The sequence below is a fragment of the Parasteatoda tepidariorum genome, chromosome 8, assembly GCF_982258835.1.
Source record: "Parasteatoda tepidariorum strain Cologne lab strain chromosome 8, Ptep-v5.0, whole genome shotgun sequence".
Classification (NCBI taxonomy): Eukaryota; Metazoa; Arthropoda; class Arachnida; order Araneae; family Theridiidae; genus Parasteatoda; species Parasteatoda tepidariorum.
In genome coordinates, this window is record NC_141762.1 from 101,020,846 (window position 1) to 101,036,393 (window position 15,548).

The window sequence follows — 15,548 nt, forward strand, 5'->3', positions numbered from 1 at the left end:
ATCCGATTGTAACCATGGTTTCAATCGGAGTTTGGATCACATTCAGCGTAAACACTATTATTCAAATGGGACTTTAATAGTTTTAACTTCTTTAAACTTTAAAAAAAAAATCCGATTGTAACCATGGTTTCAATCGGAGTTTGGATCGCATTCAGCGTAATCACTATTATTCAAATGGGACTTTAATAGTTTTAACTTCTTTAAACTTAAAAAAAAAAAAAAAAAAAAATCCGATTGTAACCATGGTTTCAATCGGAGTTTGGATCGCATTCAGCGTAATCACTATTATTCAAATGGGACTTGAATAATAGTTTTAACTTCTTTAAACTAAAAAAGAAGAAAAAACCCTTCCAACAAATACTTTCTGTAACGACCAAAAACAAAACCAGTCAGTAGAATAAAAAATAAAAAAAAGTATCTGCAAAAGGTGAAGAAGTTCAAAACAATAAGAACAAGCCGAACGACAACGAGATTTGGAAGAAACCCTAAAACAGAGTTGAGGAAGAATAAAAAAAAAAAGAAGTATGCGCGAAGTAAATTAGTTTGCTGCCAACCCAACCCTAGGTAGATAGAGAAGGTCAGACATTTGATGAATCGCTTTCTTCTCTCAGATTGGAGGAAAGGAAAAAGAAGTTGGCCATCCATCAAAAAAACATTTCCCTCTTGCTCCCTGTCTTTACATGGGAGCAACACAGAAATGGCCACAGTGGAAAAACCACTGGTGGGATTATGGTTGGGGTCACAGAAAAAGAAGTAACCCTTCCATGACGCCCTATCTTCATTAAGAAGTTGTCAATGAATCCCCTCCATTGTTTGGTTGCGTCAACAATGACCCCCATGTGAACGGCCTTATTTGGATTCGTCAATCGGTTTGGCATGAAGTTGTCACCGAGATGGAGTCATTAAGTCGATGAAATGTTTTGTAAAATACCACTTTTCTGGGGTAGTTAATTAGAAAGTGAGAGCAATCAAGGAAAGATGTCTTTTTCAGAAAGAGAACTTTTAATTGTTTGATTTTTGTGTTCTTATCCAAACTTCATTTGATTATGATGCGTGAAGACTTCCTGTTGACCGTATTTATTAAAACATTTATATTATCTGAATGCTGCTGCTGACATCATCCCCTTAGCCACAATTTTCTCTTGCCCCCAGATGGGCACTAACTTGGCTATATATGAGTCCTATATGAACATGCACAGAAGGAGCGGTTTATGCAACTTTTTCGTCGTTTAATAATTTTAAAACAGTTACTAAATATTTTTGCCAAAATTTGTGACATAATAAGATAATAACGCAAACTTGAAAAAAAAAAAAAAAAAAAAAAAAAAAACCGAAACGTTTCTGAATATATGGGCAACTTCGGTGTTTGTAGTTTTCTAAAACCTGCAGTATTTCAGGGATATTTTGTTGTTTTTATAGTTCTTTTACGTCGCACTAGAGCTGCGCAATAGGCTATTGGCGACGATCTGAGAAACATACCCGAGGACATGCCATCACAATTTTGATCCTCTGCAAAGGGGACGGCACCCCCCGCTTCGGTAGGCCGACGTCCTGCTCACGAAATCGAACACTTTACGGTAGACCAGTTTAACGAGGATCAATATCGCACACCCTCGGTCCCTTCGTAGACAGATTGGAAATTATTTTGTCGAGTCAAAATTAGTTTCTGAAATTTTTTACATTGTACAGTTACTTTATTATCCGATAAGGGGAAAATAATTTTAGTTATAAGCATTACATTTTGAATGATGATCAAAATCGAAAAATAAAATAATAGCAGAGAAATGTATTATGAAGGTACAGCAGTAAAGAGAAGAAAGAATAAACAATTTATTGGTAATTCTGATTATCTTCTTTGTATATCAACTATTATACAAATTGTTTTATTATGACACATCTTGTGCAGCTTATAAGTTAGTCACAATTATTAAAATTACGAAATAAATTATGTATGTTGACTACATAATTAAATCGCATTTTGTTCGGAAGAAACAATAGGTTGATTGCTTACAGGTAAACAGTCGTTGTTTTATTAAATCTAAATTAACTCGAAGGCTTATCTTATTGCTTAAACTATTTTCTTTTTTTTATTATTTCTTTTGACTATATATATATATATATATATATATATATATATATATATATATATATATATATATATATATAGTGAACTAATAGTAGGAATTGAACAAGTCATTCAGTTTAATTGAAAAAGTAAAATTACTCAGAAAGTGAATTATTTTATTTCTTGGATTGATAACCTGACGTAATAAATTAGGCAAACTAATTGCGTCATCTATAAGATAAACAGACGATCATTTTCTGTACGATTTTGCCTTACAAAAATATTTTTCTTTTGGCAGATTCGAACAGTCCAAATGACTTCAACTATGGACCCCATCCAGCTTTCTACGACTATTTTCCCAGTTCTCATCCTCAAGGTGGTATAACAGATTTTCCGGGAACTGTTCCCATAACTGCAGGAGGAAATAATACTCTCGAACATTCGAACACAATCAATAATGGTAAGTCATACTTGGTATGATTAAAGGAGTGTCAATATAATTTGGAATGTTTTTCCAAGATTAGAATGAAAACCTGGCCAAAATGAAAGGTTGAAAAATTACAATATTTTACATGAAAGAACATAACATTTCTTTTCCAATTGAAATCATTACGAAAGAAAATTCAGCTAAACGATTAGTCGGGACACACCTCAAAAGAAAAACTTTCTGCCGGGCGAAATAATAACTTAGAAAATAGTCAAACCCCGTTTTAACGAACCCATATTTACCGAATTCCGCGATTTAATGAATTTTATAAAGTTAATGAAGTAGATTTATTGCAAACAATGAATAACGACACAGAAGTCGATGATAATGAATCAATCTCCAGTGAAAACTGTTATTTTTTCTGATGCTTCGGAAATAATTAAAACTTAACCTAATGCAACACATTTCTTCTCTTCATGACGACGAAAAAGAAATTTTTTAAACTAAGAATTTAAGGAAACTAGAGGGCTCCGCCCCCTGCTCGCTGACGCTCGCCAACCCCCGGAGAATTGCTTCGCAATTCTTGCTTGGTTTGCTTCGCAAAACCAAGAATGCTTTGATTTCATATATTTCAATATTAAACTGAATATTAACTGTTATCATCGAAAAGAATTAATTTTCTTAAATGCAAAATAAGCAGTGTGTCAATATCAATGTCACTTTTTTTCGTTGACTACAGTTCCTTCTATGTCCTATTTGTTCTCTAAATGAGCCAAAATTGTCAGAAATTAACATCAATGTGCAGATATAATCTTAATATGAAACTTGTTTAAAAAAAATGATAATCACAATAATACAGACTTTGTCCCTAAGAAATGAATATATTTTTCACACATTTAATTCAATATAGATATATATGTATATATATATGCAAACACTATAATATTTTTCAATAAGCAATATTGTTAAGAACAGGGTAATTTTTAAAAAAATATTTTAATAATATTCAGCAAAATAACTAACAGAGCGCCCTTTTGCAGAAGCAAATCTCAAAGCTCCACAATAACTGCATTTTGAAAACATTTTGCCAAGACTATGTTTTGCCACTTTGATAGGTAACAATTTCGATAAATCACCAGCAAACTCATGTTGTTTTGATTTTAAAATAGGTGGATTAGGATTTTGGTCCATATCATTGTCAACATTGAGAAAGCGAATTGGTACAGTGTGCATTCCAACCACATTTTCTGTATTTACAGGTCTGGTTTGATGTGGGCAAATGAAAGTCGATGTTGTTGCGACTGTGTAGCAATTACACACATTCTCTTTTAGCTCAACCTTTGTTAGTTTAACTTTTTTTTTGTTAGTTGAATCATCATTAGGTTGTATAAGCAAAAGAGCATTATTTTCTTCTATACTATGAAGTTTACGTTTTTCCCGCTTTCGATTAGCTTTCGCATTGAGTTGCGACTTTTTAGTAATGTTAGGTCTTTTCTTTTTAGGCATTACTTGTAAATAAACAAATCGAATTAAGATTTAAAACCAGATTAAACTTACGAATTAACGTTTTAGAAAACAAATAATCAGATTAATCAATATATCAATACGAAATAAGTTGAGATGTTGTAAAACTGTAGAATGAAATTCTAACTATTTTGTGATTGGTTGCATCTCTGAAAAAGAAAATTCAGACTTGTAAATCACTTTTTTAAGCTTGCCGTTTTCAGACATGTGATTGGCTGTTGTGAACAGCGGTTATTCTTCATTATTAACTGCAAAATCGTGCTTTAAAACTAAAATAAATAAAAATTTAAAATTATGTAAAAGATTTGAATGCCCTAAATGTCTTCCCTGAAAGATTCTGAATGAATTGATTCCTTAATCTTAGATTTTCATCACGTAGTTAAAAAGTTTTTCAGGGGACAAAATTAACTGCAAAAACTTTTTTTTAGAATAGAGAGATAAGCAAACCTAACTCACGAAATACCTTAAAATGTCAAATGAATCAGCGCATAATCATTTGCTGTATTCCTGAATAAAAAGTGTAAGATTTCTATTTATTTTGTGCATTTGTTTATTAGAGATTTTTCGGATATTCCACAAGGTTAGTCAATTTGTTTTATTTTGCCCCCGATATTACGAATTATCCTCGATTTAGCGAATAATATTTTCGGTCCCCGTGAATTCTTTAAATCCGGATCCGATTGTATAATATTCTACCCATCGCTGTTGCTGATGAAAATTTTCTAGATAATCCAAATTTAATTGTTTACGCTTAATAATTTTCTAAAGAAATCTTTGTAATTATTATTTTCGCCTCATTTTTCCTTCATTTAATTTCGAATTTTTGCAGCTGTAGTTATTGAATTAAAATCTATCAATCTTATCTATCTCAATGATTAAAAAGGCAAAGTTTAAATTAAATGCAGAATTCAATTATGAAAACATACAGAAAAGCTGGATATAACGAGGACGGCATATTGCGATGAATTCGCTTTTACACTAAATTTCCAAGTTACTCTCCTAACATGAAAGAAATTGTCTGTTTATAACGATGACTATAAATGATTCGCTATTTCGACATATATATAAGGTAAAAACATTCTACCGCTGTTTAGGATTAAATAAACGGTAGATATTTTTAAAAAATTCAATTCCTATTATTAGAGAAATATTCAATTCCTATTATTTAAAATTTAATTCCTATTATTATTATTCCTATTACACATTACTATATCTTGTTCACATTTTCAATCGTTCATTAAAATACTTTTTATATTCATGCATTCGAGTTCAAATACATTTTTTTGACACTTGATGTTGATACAGTTTTTTCAAATAATAATTCATTCATTAAATTTAATGAATTAATTTCAGTTTATATGAGAGAAAAATTTTTTCATTATTTATTAAAAAATTTACTGAAATAAAAACTTTCTTTGTTGACCAAAGTAGGAATTGACTATATTCGCGTAGAACATCGCTTCCTTCTGACGATTTTAATCTATTATTTTAATAAAGCAATACACGTACGACCACTGGGTAAGCTATGTTCGTCCCAACAAAAGAAAATTCACCGCGCACTTCAAAAGAATGCACCTTTTGTTGACTCTTATCATGCTCCCTTATTTCCCCAAAGTACTACAATTAAAATGAACATTTACTGTTGCCAATGGCGACAAGAGAAATTGCACTTCATTTTATTTTCTTATTACGAAAACTTTTTACGATTTGGAAACATTAAAACATTTCTGTAGTAGAAAAGTATGTCTTTTATGAAGCACAGAACTACGTCATTCAGTCTACTATCAGCAGACAGTCTCCTCTAGATAAATATTTTAAATCAAAATAGTTGTCCATTATAAAAGAAGTTCGTTTTAACGGACTTTCAATCGAGAAACACATCTATTTTTTAAGGACGGATTTGTGTCTACAATTATAAAGAGAATCCACAAAAATATACTCGAGCTTCTTCTTTTGCATTTTACTTGCTTCCGAAGTATACACTAAATTGAACGAAACCAATCTGACGAATAGTTAAGAAGATATAATAAAAGAGTTTTAGTTAGAAAAAAATTCAGCTGTTCTTGCTATCTTAACAAGTGAAGCATTGTTTCCCATGTATTTTTTCCCACGTTGAATCGAATGAGATGACACACAAGTCAATCGAACGAACATTTAAAAGGGTGTTTGTGTATAGGGTTTTGTAAAGGGTTTCTAACATAATCTGAATCATTATTAAGAAAATCAAAAGGTTTTATTTACTGAGCTGCAAGTATATAGAACTCATAAAATAAGTTAAAAAAAGTAGTGACGACATGGGAAAAGTTACAGAATAATGAAGAAAAAAAAGAGAAAAATAAAATTATTAATATAAAAATCAATAAAAATCCGGAAAAAAAGGATATAATCTCTACTACAACTCACACGATTATATCAGCAAAAAAGAGTGCTTTCTAATATTGTATCAATTTTAGCCAAAGCAAAATATATTAATACAATAGTGTCAGGAGCACTAAAAATATTTTTTGAAACAAAATAGAATAAAACGCATTTAAGTAATAAAAATCACGTAAAAAACAGAAAATAAAATGTTATAAAAAAAAAAAAACAGAATAAAACATAAAACAAAATCTATAAAGCAAGTAGCGAATTCAAATGAACTTACATGAACGAACCTAATTAATATTTTACTAAAATGGCACATAGAAGTAAATATCCGTTTAAAAGCAAATATAATATACTACTTGGTTCTTGTAACACTGAAACAGTCAGGGGCCTAAAATGGATTAATGTTGTGAATATTTTTAAAATTATAATCCAGTTTATAAAAAATCTGTCAACCTAGAGTCAGTTTGACTTTCTTACACTAAGGTGTCCTTTAGTTTTCTAATGCACATGTACATATTTATAAGGTGTTCTGTGATTATAACCTTTAATATATATTTTAGAATCTTTGTTAAAAGGAGCAATTCACATACATTACGTAAGCCTTTGGGGTAATTTTGGACACCAGTTTGATCGCCTGGGGAAACTTGGAAAAGTTTCTAAGTAAACACCTTCCTTCGGTTTCTTACGACAATCAAACATGTTTTGATGCTTTGAACTTCATCTCTCTCAGTATGGATTCGATAGCTTTATCATTCTTTCCTAGCTTAAATATTAGTTTGAGGCCCCTAATGAGCCTATTTGTAACAGAGATTCAAAAGAAAAAAAAAGACATTAAGGGTAGTTATTAAGGAACACTCACGTATCTACATCAACAAAACGAATTCATTTTAATTATTATTTTTTACAGGTGTGACACCAGTGGAGGCTTCTTACATGAACAATAATCCCGATTGTTTAGGCTCCAGATCAAGTCCGGAGAACCCGCTGAGCAACCTACAAGAAGTGAGCTACAGTTCGAACGGCAGACCACAGCAACGACCGCCAGATGGCACACCATTCGCACCATTTATGCCCAATCATATCCCTCCTCACATGAACGATACAAGAGTTTGGTAAATTATATTTGTTAGTGGAAGTAGGACTGTTTTGTTAAGAAGCTTTTATTGACTGTTTGATTTCAGTTAGTTGACGTCCACACGCACTGAGGTTGTGTTTGAATATATTGTAAATAAATATTGTAAAAAGAATTAATCGTGTGAATGCCGATCAATAAAATGTCTGTGGCAGTTATTTAATGAATTTTATAATAATTTTTGCTGTCATTTGCTTTTATATTTTGTTAGTTGGCAAATCTTGCGACACGACTTAGTAACTTCATTTTTATTAGATTTCCTGTTGAACATAAAAGTCTTTCTCTTCATTATCGCGCGCCCCTAGACCGCTAGATATGGGAATTTAAGAGGAAAAAAATGGAGAATAAAATATGTGATAAGTATGCCTACTCTTACTTTTAAGATCCAGTGTGTCAAAATATTGAAAGGAGAAAAAAAAAAAATGATCCCCCCAAGGGAGTGGTTAACCTCCAAAAAAAGAATTTGCAGTCGCCATAATGATGTTTAACACAACCGCTCTGTGTTGGGGATTCTGCTCACGTTCCATGGAATTGACTCCCATTACTAAATTCACCGATGATTTATACATCAAATCGATCACTTGTAAAGTCATGTGTATCGAATTCCACACACTCCTAGCCCAAGCGTCTTTCACTTCAATGTCCAATAAAACGAGAAAGGGCGTGGCTACTTCAGTAGCTCCGCCTCCATTTGTCAAGCGTCAAATGAGAGTAGAATTCCACAACGGGACAGAGGGTATAAATTGGAAAGGCGGAGACAGTTTTATTTTCGATTACCGAAAGAATGGCAAAGGAATACAGCAAGTTTATTTATTTACTTATTTTTATGTACATTTTGGGCTCCAATCTTCTCAGTAAAATACCTAAAAGAAAAAAATAATAATAATTTTTTTTTCTTTATATTTATTTTATGAAATGTACAAAATAATCTAAATATTTGAGGAAAAATATAAAAGTTTAGAATAGATTCGAATTAAACATTAAGATAAAAATACAGTCGAACTTTTATTAATTAACGAACTTTACTATTTATTACTTAAAATTTAACGAACTTCCATTTAGCGAATTTCTCTATTTTGAGATTTTTTTTCTAGAGGAACTGAGAACATTTCGAAAATTTCTATGTAAAATAACTTCCAAATAGCGAAGTGAATTTAAAGAACTTTTGTTTGGGATCCACTTTCCCTATTTCCCAAAATATTTCAGAACATTTCAAACTTGTTAACGCATTTTATAGGGTAAATTGATTTTCGAAGCCACTTACTTTTAGAGAAAGCAGCAAAATCCCTTTTCTTTCTTGTTTGCATTTCAAACGGAAAAAATTAACGGATTTTTATCAGTAGCAATTAAACTTAAGAATACTTTTATAATAAATGCTATACAAAAATTTAGCTTTTTTTAGTGGAAAATGTCTGTAGCATGATAGTGTAACACTGGATAATATTTTGCTCTGATAATACGAAGAATTGATAATACGAAGATTAATCAAATAAATAGTAGATACTAGTTTACAAGATAAAAGTGTATCCATTGCTATTTTAATTATATCTTGTGTTTATGAATTTAAAACCTGTTTTTTATTGTTTAAGTATTTGAAAAGGTGATTTTTTATTTAACGAATTTTCCATTTTACGAACTTATTATTGAGATTTAGCGACTTCGTTATATAGAGGTCCGACTGTACTTCATTTAATTGAAAATTTATTAAGTGTATATAAAGAGAAATTCAACAAGTTGGCTGTCTGTCTGACAGATTATCCAAAGAGAGTCTGTTGCGAATTATATTTTTCAGTGGCAATGAGCTTAAGTTAAATTTTTAAAAATAACTTTTTTAACAGAAAAAAAATAGAACTTAAGGTATTTGTCTATATGACCCTACAGGGTAAGTCTTTCATCAAAAAAGTCCCTTTGAAGTACCTTTTTAAGCACTATATACATTAACCAAAAAAAAAAAAAAAAAAAAAAATTTCAAAGACTTGACATGATCATAATAAAATAACTAGTTTCTGACAAAGAACTCTTTTCTTGATTATATCAGCCACCGTAAAAAAAAAAAAAAATCGAAAGACTTTTCTGTTAGATTTCAGAAGGTTGAAAATGAAGCCTGAAATGGAGAATATCTTGCAAAATGCAGCAGAGTTGCATATGAGAGTGCTATAATCTCATTGCAAAAATCTCACCGAACCCAGATCACAATACTTACATGCAGACTCGCAAGTATTTCACCAAACCTGTAAAATGATTGGCTCTTTCATACGCTATGAACTGAAGGGTACGCTAAAATTGATCGTGTCTGAATGAATTGTGAAAAGTACGTTTTTACATAATGGCGAAAATCGACATTCCCTTTTGAAAACATCATTTTCTTAAAAGGAAAATTAAGCAATTTTTAAAAACACCCAATAAAAAAAGTACCTTTAAGAACTTTTATAAACGCTAAGTACCATGCAACGAAAGTCGTCAAATTTTTAACACAAATCGAACGAGGGGGGGGGGGAACTAATGAATATTTTGCAAGAAGCAATTTTAGTGAAATGAAGAATTTTTTTCCAAAATGTTCAGAATTGGGTATACTATAACCTACGTCACAGGTCCTGTTATTCCTACTAAATTTAACCCATGAACGGCGTTTTCTGTGAACCTAACTTCAAGCCACAAATAAACAAACGAAGTGTTTGATCGTTTAAATAGCTGCTCGCCAGATTTTATTGCATTATAAAGAAAAGTAATTGATATTCGATTTTTGATTAATAATTGATTTATGTGGATAGTGGCATGGAATTTAGCATTGCGTCATGGTAAATGTTATTCCTACTAAGTGGAAGTAGTTGTGTTTTTTTTTATATTATACCCAATTGTGACATTATAAGAATTGAATGGCGCATCCTACAGATTGAGTATTTCCTCTATACAAGATTTGATTTTGTAAGAAAAAATGCGATATAGGATTTACAAAATGTTTTCAAGGAAATGCGATAAAGGATTTACAAAATATTTTCAAGGAAATGCGATAAAGGATTTAAAAAATGTGATAAAGGATATGCGATAAAGGATTTACAAAATGCGATGAAGGAAATAATTAGTGGGTTTTTCTCCGCAACTAAATGAGAGACTAGATTAAAGGTATTAAAATAAACCTCTCCAAAAAGTACAGTCGGACCTCCATTTAACGAAGTCGCTAAATCCCAATAATAAGTTCGTTGTATGGAAAATTGGTTAAATAGAAAAACACCTTTTGAAACACTTAAACACCACAAAACAGGTTTTAAATTCATAAACACTTGACATAATTAAAATAGGAGTTGATACATATTTATCTTGTAAACTAGTATCTACTATTTATTTTATAAATCTTAGCCATAAAAGAAATCTGCATGGAAACCAAGAATAGAGCAGAACATTATCCAGTGTTACACTATCACGCTACATACATTTTCAACTAAAAAAAGCTAAATTTATGTATAAAATTATAGGCTGCATTTATTATAAAAGTAATTTTAAACATATATTACCACATGAGTTCTTAAGTTTAATGGCTACTGATAAAATACGCTAATTTTGTCCAAGTTTTTCGTTTGAAATGCAAACAAAAAAGGAAAGGGAATTTACTACTTTCTCTAAAAGTTAAGTGGCTTCGAAAATCAATTCCCCCAACATTTTCCCCATCATAGGTGGTAACAAGTTTGAAACAATCTCAAATATTTTGGGAAACAGGAAAGTGGATCTCAAAGAAAAGTTCGTTAAATAGAAAATTCACTTCGCTATTTGGTAGTTATTTTACGAAGATATTTCCAACATGTTCTGGGTTCCTCGAAAAAAATTGCGAAATAGAGAAATTGCAAAATGGAAGTTCGTTAAATAAAAGTCCGCCTGTATTACAAATGAAATAAAAATAATTATATGGATTTTTTTTAATCACAGCGCTTTTATTAATTCAATTAGTAACATACATATTTGTTATTATTGAAAGTATCTTGTAGAAAGATATTAGTGCTAGAGACTTTTGTCGCAGAAAGCCCGTAAAAATTCAACCACATGGCTCCCTTCTAATCCGTTAAGTGAAATCATATAATCTTACTTCTTAAACTTGAAAACTGTGGTCAACTTGAACAATAAAAAATAATAAGCCAGAATAATGTACACACCTATTATTACTTTTCGTCTCTCCTATTGTCTCAATTTTTTTTCCACTAAAAAAAAAAAAAAAAACAAAATTCTTCTTGTGTAAGGAGTATCATTCCCATCTGCAGCAGAATTTTTACGGACTTTCTGTGACAAAACTCTCTAGCACTAATACCTTTCTGCAAGATACTTCCAATAATAACAAATATATGTATGTTACTAAATTTAAAGTGATAAAAACGCTGTATTTTTTTTTAAAAAAAACCCATCTAATTATTTTAATTGAATATGTAATTTTTATTTTATTGTAATATTATGGGTGATATTCTCGCATTCAGTTGAGGAGAAAAACGCACTAATTATTTCCTTTATCGCATTTTGTAAATCATTATCACATTAAAAAAATAAATAATTAAAAATCATGAAATCCAAAGCAGTCAGATCGACGACGAAATCACGCGAATCGGACTCTTCAAAAAGGGGTTACTCAGATGCTCGTTCGTTTCCAGATTTGATTGTTGTAATAAGTAATATCGGAATTTAAAAACTATATGGAAATCAAAAGCAATAATTGTCAGAAAAAAAAAATTCCCATATAGACTGAAATGTATCGGGATAATTAAAAACCACGTTAAAATCAATAACTGCCCGAAAATACAATCGAAACACTAAAATTGAACGTGACAAAAAATTATTATTTAAATGTGCGATTCAAATTTTACGTGTAAATTTCTGCTAAAAAGAAAACAAATTTTTTTTTTCCTTCCCAAAAGAAAAATCTTTCTGCAAGAACTCCGTAACTTTCCGCGACAATGTCGCCGCGATTCTGCCACACTGTTCGAAATTTTTCGGAAAAGTGGTTAAATAACAATTTATTGAATGGTTATTTTACCATAATTAATCAAAGCAGTCAAACAACCATAAATAAAATGGTAATCAAGTTTGAGAAAAACTGTTTATTAACTGCTTTCACCTGATACGGTTAAACAACCAGAACTTAGCTCTTTGCAACTGAGTACACATCATAGTCGAGCGGGCTTTATCTGTTAATCTCATGACCGGTGTTGACACCACACTATTTCCTCCATTCCCTTCAACACATGAAGAATTTCCAGTGTCCGACACTCTCCAATGCCCAGTACCTTACGAAAATCCGAGCTCTTATGTCTAGTTAAATAATTAATTATTTCTATTTTATGTTTTTGAAAATGCTAGTTGTAAATGGTATCAAAACCATGTCTACAGTAAAGAAAAATTTTTTTTTTTTCTTTACTGTAAACTAATTGGATGGACGGACAGCTGCCAGTTATTTTACCATAATTTTAGAATGAAAATTTTAACAGTGCACGGGGCCTATCTTATTGCCCTTTATGAAACATAATTTTGAGGTACTATCTTGCAGAATCCTTTGTCAAACGTACATTCGTGAATGATTCACATTTCGTGAACATAAAAATAAAAAAAACAACATATTTTCGGAAGGGACTAGAGTGTGCAGGGAAAAATAAATATTTTGTAAAGAATATATTAAAAACTGTTTTAAAAAAGATTGGTGAAAGAACAAAGTGCCTCTGTATTTCTCATTTCGGGAACCAATGTATGGCCCAGGGGTGGAGGCGTGTTCGAACGGTCAAGCTCCGAGAAGAATCTGACTGATTTATTGAGCCTCGCTTCTAATAGATGCCGCAACAGTTAATGAAGAAACGCCCACTATGTGTGTTCGGACGATTGCTTCTCTCTCTTTTTTTTTATTTTAGTTTTGTTTTTAATTTTGAATTCTAAGGAGGGAGAGATGTTTTAGGTCCTATCAACCATCTGCCAGAGAGAGAGTTTGTTCTGGACTAGTTTTGAAGTCGTCTACGATAAAGAGAAGTCATTTGAAGTTGTGGGCCATCTTTCTGGACATCTTTTCTAAGAACTGAAGTTGCGACTTCCCCAAGCAATGAAGGCTGGTAAAAGGCCTCCTCGAGTTTGAAAAACATTTCCGCCAAAAGAATAAATTTTTTTTTTTTTTTTTTTAAAGGAAAAAAAAATCTATTTTGAGAAAGCTCGTCTTTTGTGTTGGTAAGTAAGTAGTCATACTAATTACATTAACATTGCATCATCAAATATTCGGATCAAAAGTTATCGAAGAATACACTTTAAGAACACGTAATCACGTGTACTAATATTTCCATCCAGTCTGGCTAAAAATAAATTTTTTTTTTGGTGTCTAATGAGATGTCCACACTTTTGGAAGACGCAATCCTCAATTTTTTCCATCCTGGCAGTTCGGCCACAAATACGTTTTTGGTGTTTAATTAGATGTCCACACATTTATAAACATTAATTTTTCCTGTATTTTTCCGCTACTTCAACACCTTCAAAAATATTAGTTGAAAAAGACAATCAAAAATTCTATTTTTCTGTTTTTATTTATTTATTTATGATTGCAACTATGGAATTTCCGTAACATCAGAAAATACTTTTATCTAGGGTGCGTAGCCAAATCTTTCAAGAAAAAATAAGCACTTTTTAAATACTTTTCAAGAATTCAAAAAATATTTTTAACATTAACAAAAGGCAAAAAAATTTTTTAAGACTTTATATGATCATGATAAAATAACTAGTTTCTGATAAAGAACTCTTTTCTTGATTATATTAGCCACCATAAAATGATTCAGAGGTTCGATATCAGAGGGTGAAAAATGAAGCCTGAAATGGAGAATATCTTGCAAAATGTAGCAGAGTTGCATATGAGAGTGCAATAATCTCACCAAACCCAACTCAGTAGACGCACATGCGGATTCGGAAGTATTTCATCAAACATATAAAATGATTGGCGCTTTCATACGCTAAGGACCGACAGTATGCCGAAATGAATTGTGTTTGAATGAGTTGTGAAAACGTTGAATAGAACAATGTGAAAATCACGCTTTTGCACGATACGTGGACAGAATTGACAAGGTAAAGGGAAAAAAGAAAAATTCATTTTCGAAAAGGGAAAACTAAACACTTTTTAAATACACCCATTAAAAAAAAGCACTTTTAAAAAACAAAAATCAAAAATAAGCCCCCTTTAAGCACGTTTAAAAACGCTACGCACCATATCTATTTAGAGAAAGCTCGTCTTTTTGTTGGTAACTAAAGTCGTACTAATTACATTAACATTGCATCATCTAGTATTCGGATCAAAAGAATGCACTTTTAGAAGACGTAATCACGTGTAGTAATCTTTCCAGACGACAAATACGTTTTTTGTTGTCTAATTAGATGTCCACACTTTTATAAACATTAATTATGTCTGGGTTTTTTCCGCTTACTTAAACATCTTTAAAAATATTTGTTAAAAAAGAAAATCAAAAATTCTATTTTTCTGTCAACCTCCAACTGCTATGGCATTTCCGTAATTTCAGAAAATATTTTTATCAAACTAAGGTAATTTATTAATATTTTAATAAATTAGAATTTAAAGAATTTTGTTCACCACTATGTGTGAACAGGTAGATATATCAATGGTTAACTCTAGAAAGACTGAAACTTAGTACATACCTATATTGCCCAAAAGCAGTCAAAATGACTGCATGGTGAAAAAATAACAAATATGTAATGAAATTTGTTTAAAATTAATTTTTAATATTATTTACAGTTATATAACAAGTTATTAGTAAATATCAACAATAAAATGATAAAAGTCGCAAAATTCTAAGAAATTGTGTCATTATATACACAGCATTGTTTTTTCTAATTGAAATTAAAAAGTAGCCAAAATGACTTCCTTGGGCAATCTAGTGTTAATTTCATAAAAAATTTTGTTTTTTCTTTTCTTATTTTCCTTTTTTAAATGATCAAAATATATTTTGCACAAATTTCAATTGTTAGAAGAGAGTACGGTCAATGCCAAAAAATGGTCTAGTATGGACTACACTGAG

At 30.9% G+C, this 15,548-nt stretch overlaps 2 protein-coding genes across 8 annotated transcripts in view; one reads left to right on the top strand and one right to left on the bottom strand.

Moving 5' to 3' along the window:
* Nucleotides 1-7,673, top strand: part of LOC107449459 (uncharacterized) — a 156,492-nt gene extending 148,819 nt beyond the window's left edge. For all 3 annotated transcript variants that reach the window (XM_087169515.1, XM_087169513.1, XM_087169514.1), the window contains exons 17-18: nucleotides 2,364-2,525; nucleotides 7,291-7,673. In XM_087169515.1, coding sequence (XP_087025641.1) covers nucleotides 2,364-2,525; nucleotides 7,291-7,499 — 371 coding nt within the window. In that variant the 3' untranslated portion in view covers nucleotides 7,500-7,673. The remainder of the gene's footprint in view (nucleotides 1-2,363; nucleotides 2,526-7,290) is intronic.
* Nucleotides 7,674-8,311: 638 nt separating this feature from the next.
* LOC107438266 (putative RNA-binding protein 19) overlaps nucleotides 8,312-15,548 on the bottom strand; it is a 91,024-nt gene continuing 83,787 nt past the window's right edge. For all 5 annotated transcript variants that reach the window (XM_087169510.1, XM_087169512.1, XM_087169509.1 and 2 more), the window contains one exon: nucleotides 8,312-8,378. The gene's annotated coding sequence lies outside the window, so the exon portion shown is untranslated. The remainder of the gene's footprint in view (nucleotides 8,379-15,548) is intronic.